At 43.3% G+C, this 7,407-nt stretch overlaps 1 protein-coding gene across 1 annotated transcript; it reads right to left on the bottom strand.

The window, feature by feature from the left end:
- Nucleotides 1-1,604: 1,604 nt before the first annotated feature.
- grxcr1a (glutaredoxin and cysteine rich domain containing 1 a) lies at nt 1,605-7,229 on the bottom strand. Its single transcript, XM_058076653.1, has 4 exons — nt 6,816-7,229; nt 3,460-3,699; nt 3,275-3,340; nt 1,605-1,877 (listed from the first exon to the last, which is right to left on the bottom strand). Exons 1-4 carry the CDS (start codon nt 7,206-7,208, stop codon nt 1,698-1,700), a joined length of 879 nt encoding a protein of 292 aa, XP_057932636.1. The 5' UTR covers nt 7,209-7,229; the 3' UTR covers nt 1,605-1,697.
- Between the last annotated feature and the right edge of the window lie 178 nt (nt 7,230-7,407).

The following is a 7,407-nucleotide window of genomic DNA, read 5'->3' as shown; positions in this document are numbered from 1 at the left end:
GCGTATCTAAAGGGGGGACAACAAGAACCGGTGGTGATGGTGTGTCAATGGCGGTCTTCTTGCATGCTCTACACTGTGAGCCTCTTTACGGTGCTGCCTTGTGTGATCATGTTCAAGCAGCATTGTACAGGGCTATGACAGCACAGAGACATGGGCAGCCGTCGGTGACATCATCCTTTAGTGTATTTTTCTTTGTACAGTGAAGAAGCAACATGACCCACTTGTTTCATACACAGCCGTGTAGTCTGCGTTGTCTGTGCAGAAACAACAATGTATCAAATTAGACCCAGTATGTCTTTTCTTTTTCTCTGTCTATGTAGGATTTCTTTTTCCCGTACGGGAAGCTTTGAACTGCTCCACAGTCAAGACAAAAGGCCAGTATGTGATTAGTAACCGTGTCAATGTTTGTCTCTCAGCATTCGCACAACCTCTTTTGTACTGAGATGCTCCCGTGGCTCAAAATAGTCCTATTCGGTGAATGCTGAGAGACGAGCATTCACACGAATGCTGCGCTGCACAAAATGTGTTTTTCTTCAGCGTAGATGATGAGAGACCAGCATTCATAAATATATTCAACAATTCTATGATACTTGTCTCTCAGCATTCACTTATTGAATTAAACATTGTTTACACAAAACGGCATGATAATGACCACGCAACTGTCAAAGCATCGTAAAATAATGACATGGACTTCTTTCTTCGAGTGAATGCTGAGAGAGCAGCATTCACTCTAATACTGTTGACCATCAAAACAATATTTAGAATTGTCATGCATGCTGAGACATGAGCATACACACTAGTGCTATTTTTTTGCGGTCATTTTTATCAAGATGAATGCTGATCTTTCAGCATTCACACTGTTGTGTATCAGAAATATTTTTTCCGTATATTTCTGTGAATGCTGAGAAGCGAGCAATCACCCCAAGACAAATCTTCACATTCATTCACAGTATTTGTGCAAAAATGATATCTCTGTACGATGCTGAGAAATGGGCATTCGCATTAATGCTATTTTTGTTATCTTATTAGGATGTATGCTGAGAGACAAGCATTCGCATTAGCACTGTTGTGCATCCAAAATATTTTTATGATTCAATGAATTACTGAGAGATTCAAATTCACGCTAAGATATGATTGTGTGTAAAAAAAAAAAGCTTTTTCATCTTATTGTTTGGATGCTGAGACAAACGAAGAAAAGGATTATACTATTCCCTGAGTGCTGAGACACGAGCCTTCTCTATATGCCACCTTGTGTAGAAAAACAAACAAAAAATCCACAATTGTTATCTTGCCGAGAGACAAGCAGTGCGGTTCCATCCAAAAGTATTTGCACTGTTCTGTGAATGCAGAGAGCATTCTCATTAACGCTGTGAGAAATGAACAGTATTGTGAATGCACTGAAAGGACTCCCGCTATAATATAAAAATGGTTTGTTCTTATTGGTTGGCTGCTAAAATAAACAGCATGAGAAAATACTAATGTCATGTTTTGTATGTGATTTCTGCAATAAACTAAACTAACAGTAGCCATGTGTTCCTCCATCTTTATCAGCGTAAATCATGGAAGGAGCAATTGCACAAAATGATTTATTACAAAGTTGTGTCTTTTGTCTACGACAAATGGCCGTGGAGTATGGAGAGCCTTGGAAGAAAAGGAAGGGGGGGTGAGTAAGGGGGGGTCTCAGGCACTTGACATGCTCACTTGCTGCAGCTCCCACAAGGCCGCAGTCCGTTCTCGTTGCAGGAAGTGCACTTGAGGGCTTTGAAGGAATCCGTGAAGCAGTTGCGGAACACGGACATCTTGCTGCCATGGCACGTCGGGCACGGGATAAAGGCGAAGCCCCCGCAGCTCTGGCACGTCTGGGGGTGCTGCACCCGCTGCAGGGAGGACACATCCATGAACGCCTTACAAATATGTGAGTATTTTACACAATCTTACAAAATATGTAGTGTAATCATACATGTACGTATATACAAATAGGTTATGCAGTTGTGGAGACATATATTCGTCATTATTTCTCACATTGGGGGCCAACGGGGGCTTCACTCGCTAAATGTACTGCAAAAAAGGTCAGTAAGGATAATTCATAATGCCGCCAACAGAGAACATACTAACTCCTTATTTCTAAAATCACAAATACTTCAACTTGCTGATATAGTTCATCTTCAAAGAGCTAAAATAATGCATAAGGCTAAAAATAAGCAATTAGCTAAAAATGTCATCCAATACTTCTCTACAAGAGAGGAGAAATATGATCTCAGGGAAGAAGTACATTTGAAACACTTCTATGCTAGGACTACGTTATGCTAGCCATAGCATTTCAGTATGTGGAATCAAACTATGGAATGGATTGAGTAAGGAAATCAAACAATGCACAACGATGAGCCAATTCAAGAAACAATACAAGCAGTTGATGTTTGCTAAATACAAGGATGAAGAGTCTTGAACCAGTCATGATGTGCTATATATATCACTATATTGACACGCACTATGGTACCCATTATGGCATTGGATGCTCATATCACCGAGTACTTTGGTACGTGATAAAAAAAATTAAAAATAATAAAAAAAATTAAACTATATTAGAAAAGCAGGAAGTGAACAAATGTAACAGTTACTGATTGTAAAAGTACCAGATGGAGGGGTAGGATTTAATAAGCTTTGCTTCTTCCTACTCCTTTTGGACATGTGGAACTGTGAACTGATTATGGGATGCATTCAATTGTAATCTGATGCATGTTCAAATGAAATAAAACCATTACAATTACCAATAAGTTGATACTTAAATTGTCTACATAGACAGCAGGGTGGCCGGACAATGACCAGGGGTGGCCACGGCCACCACTTGCCACCCTGTAGCTCCGCCACTGACGTTATGTAATATTAATGCGCAGAGAATAAACGTATTGGAAGCAGAATCAATGAGAGGCCATCACTGACACTCACTTATTGATGTGTTTTTTTTTTGGTCTCCATTTTATTGGCTACTGCGTTCATTTATTATATTAGGACTTTCAGTCTGTTTGTACTATACTGTATGCCGCCAAACATGGTGGCCAGCCAATCCCAGGGCACATAAAGACAAACAACCATTCACACTCACATTCATACCTATGGACAATTTGGAGTGGCCAATTAACCTAGCATGTTTTTGGAATGTGGGAGGAAACCGGAGTACCCGGAGAAAACCCACGCATGCACGGGGAGAACATGCAAACTCCACACAGAGATGGCCGAGGGTGGAATTGAACCCTGGTCATGTTTGACAACCAACCTCAATTTTTGTGAGGAGGTCTTGCAGCTCTCCTGATTCGTTCATGTCTAATATCTTCTCAGCACCCTGAAAAAAAGAAAAGAAAATGCTGACAAACACTGCACGCTACAGCCCCATTATGCATTATGGGTTAGAATCCCGGTCAGGGACCCAACACACATCCAATAGCGACATCCAGTACTGACCCCGAGGTAGTGTCCGTCTATGAAGACCACAGGAAGCGATGGAGGCTCTCCCACTCGCTTGCAGCGTTCCTCCAGCTCCTTGCCGTATTCGCCGTCCAGGGCGATGTTCCTTTCCACGAACTTCACCCTGTGGTTCTGGAAAATCTTCCGTACCAGCTCGCAGCCCTCGAAGGTGGTTCTCACCACGCGGAAACTAGTGGTGTAGATCACGATACGCCCAAATTCCAGCAGTAAATCCACCTATGGAGATTTTATATTATCACTTTGTATGAACCATAGTGATTTTTTGGGGGGGGTTACCATCCAGCCCAAAATGACAGCTGAGGTCAAGAACCCTATTGGTTGTTTAATCTGTGAGGATGATCGGTGTGACATTCCTTGCGGACCCCAGACCAGCTCACTGGGTGTTTCCAATTTTACCCTGGACTTGCGTCACACGGGAAATGTCAGCACACAATACCCATGTCAAAATAGCACCCATATATTCTCACCACAAGGCATGCTAGGTAACTTGTGGTACTCCCAACATTTCACTGTGTATGTCACATTTTTGCTTGATTGCTAAAATATATTGAGGAGGTTGTCAGGCAAGCAAACAAAGAGGGATGTTGACATACTCTTGACAGCCAAAGTTCAGAGTTCATTTTTTTTGTTGTTGTGGCAGGACTACCCAGCAAGCCTTGCGGACACTTGAAAATTAGTTACATGCCAATCGCGGGGCACATATAGACAAACAATCATTCACATTCATTGACTCTTATGGCAAAACAAGAACCCTATAGGTTTTGAATCATGACCAACTTAAAGCAGGGGTCTCAAACATGCGGCCCGCGGGCCAAATGTGGCCCGCAGGACACTAGTTTGAGGCCCCCCTTGATATGAAAGTTTAATGTTAGTTTGATATGGATGCTGTATGGTATCATGTACCCAGAAAAAAATTATTACATTTAATTAATGTTCATGTTAAAGGTTAAATAACTGTTAATAGTTATCCTCCCTATCCGTGTGGTAAGTGGTAAGTTTTTGGCTATTTAAGTTTAAAGGAAATAACTTGAAGGCTACCGTTTAGGTCGCTAGCTCTCTAGTTTGCGAGTTAGCATGTGTCTCAAGACCCTGCAGTTGCGCAATATGTTGTAAATAAAAAGAGTATAAATGTGACTATAGTCGTGTTTTGTCATGTCTACAGGGCTCTAATAATGCTTTGTTCATTTTAATCTGAAAAAAAAATCATTTGCCTACCCACCAACTATATGTGCTTTCTTAAATTATTATTATTATTATTATATTTATTTATTACTGATTGATTGATTTTCTTTATTTTTCATCTTATTTTGTGCAGAAAAATAAAAAGTAAGATATTTGAGAACAGTGGAATGTTTTATCAGAGCTTTTCTTGTAGAAAATTGAAACCAAAGCAAACTTTATTCATTTTTCTGTTTTTAATAAATGCGTTTTTTTTTTTTTTTGGAAAACCTGATGCGGCCCAGTCTCACCCAGACCCTAGCTCCAGTGGCCCCCAAGTAAATTGAGTTTGAGACCCCTGACTTAAAGCGTACTTTGATGATTTCCAAGAAAGATGTGTAATACTTCTAAAGGCGATCATTTCAAGCTATTGTTGCTTCCTCGTGTGTTGAGTTCTCACCTGATGCGTATTACAGCGCCCCGCTCAAACCAAAGCTAATCTTCCCTAATCAAGTGTACAGCCGCATTGTTTGCTCCATTCTGCAGGCAAACCTGCAGCAACAACAGCCTGTTCTTTGTGTGCGCGAGGTGACTAGAAAGTGAAGTGCTGAGAATTCATTAACCTGATTAGGTTTTTTTTTCCTTGACACACTTAAGCAAATCTATCATGAATCTTTAATTCTACAATGACCTCGTCCTCTCGTGGGAGCGTGTATCCTGTGCAGCGTTGTGTTGCTCCCGCACAACACAACTAACTTTATACAACACACACACACACAATGGTCTTCAAGTTGAAACTTGAATGCAACCCTGTTGCCAAGGCTCCAATTCATAGATAACCACTTCCTGCATGGTGTCTGATTGGATCATTAAGAGCCATCCATTATTCATGGAGGAAATGACAACAAATGTCATTGGGAGGCCAACAGATTACTCATGAATGTGCAGCTTTATCTCCAGTTGCACCAAAATGTGTCGTAGTAACAGCATGGTACATAAAGGCCATCTTGGAGTTCCATGTTAAAGGACCAAAACTCACACCATAGATGAAAATTAACTCAAATATTTTTTAGTTTTCCTTGTCCCCCGCCTCAGCACCTTGGCACCTTTGTTCCATAGAACAGCGCCATTTGTCAGTCACACGGTCTCTTTGTCTCGGTGGGTGGAGACGGGGCCAGTAGCATACACACAGAGTGCAGATGAATGTAATATAGTAGAAATTAAATTAGTGGATTGCTAAATATTGGCATATGCATATATTTCATGCTCCTTTTTCAAAGTATTAATATTACTTTGTGGGGCTGCACGGCGGCCGAGTGGTTAGCACGCAGACCTCACAGCTAGGAGACCTGGGTTCAATCCCACCCATGGTCATCTCTGTGTGGAGTTTGCATGTTCTCCCCGTGCATGCGTGGGTTTTCTCCGGGTACTCCGGTTTCCTCCCACATTCCAAAAACATGCTAGGTTAATTGGCCACTCCAAATTGTCCATAGGTATGAATGTGAGTGTGAATGGTTGTTTGTCTATATGTGCCCTGTGATTGGCTGGCCACCAGTCCAGGGTGTACCCCGCCTGTCACACAAAGACCCCACTACTTTCGTGAGGATAAGCGGTAGAAAAAGAATGAATGAAGTAAAAGTAGAAGAATTTATAGAAGTACTTCTAGAAGTAAAAGTAAGTAAGGGTGTCACAAGCTCAGTTCATGAGACAAGATGATACACAAGATTGTGTCTATGAGAATGAGACAAAGTAATATTCATTCATTCATTTTCTACCGTTTTTTCCTCACAAGGGTCGCGGGGGTGCTGGAGCCTATCCCAGCTGTATTCGGGCGAGAGGCGGGGTACACCCTGGACTGGTGGCCAGCCAATCCCAGGGCACATTTAGACAAACAACCATTCACACTCACATTCATACCTATGGACAATTTGGAGTGGCCAATTAACCTAGCATGTTTTTGGAATGTGGGAGGAAACCGGAGTACCCGGAGAAACCCACGCATGAACGGGGAGAACATGCAAACTCCACACAGAGATGGCCGAGGGTGGAATCGAACCCTGGTCTCATTGACAACTAATAGAATCCAAATCTCCATAGGGCCACAGTTCTTATATGTAAAAGCAATAGTAGTTCTATGCTAATCTTCCTTGGTGGAGGTAACGAAATGGACTCACGCTGTTGCTGGGGAGGTTTTCAAAGAGCGTCTGACCTGCGCTCACTTTGTGCTTGACCCCCCTCACAGTCCCGTTTTTGCTGAGTATGTTGACCCTTTTGGAGGTGAACGTCCAGTCCTTGGTGGCCCCAGCGTACACCAAGAGGTCGTCGGGTTCGCTCTCACTGTCATCCAGCTCGGACCCCAGGTATCCACCATAGAGGGGTCCGTCCCCACTGGTGGACGGCGTGCTGGCCCGCTCCGCATCCGAGCTGCTGGTGCAGTCCGAGTCCAGGGAGTCGCAAGGCCCCTCGTCCTTGAAGATCTCCTTTAGCACCCGGCCGCTGCTCCCCGAGGCCACGCGGAACCTCACCCGCTTCTGGGGCTTGGCCTGACCCGGCTCCACGGCCGCCATTTGAGAGCCCCGCTGCGGCTTCTTACATTATGGGGCACAACGTGGCCGTGCCGCCCCTTCCTGGGTGCGCATGGGTGTGTTTGCCATGGATTTGCCAGCGTCTTTTAATCCCATCTGAAAGCGGGCGACAGCCTAAGCCGCCTTCCAGTCACACTCGCTCCGCCATTCAATTATGCATGTGCTGTTGCCGTGGCAACCT

Source organism: Doryrhamphus excisus, chromosome 6 (assembly GCF_030265055.1).
Source record: "Doryrhamphus excisus isolate RoL2022-K1 chromosome 6, RoL_Dexc_1.0, whole genome shotgun sequence".
Lineage (NCBI taxonomy): Eukaryota > Metazoa > Chordata > Actinopteri > Syngnathiformes > Syngnathidae > Doryrhamphus > Doryrhamphus excisus.
This window is presented reverse-complemented; position numbering and strand designations above follow the sequence as displayed.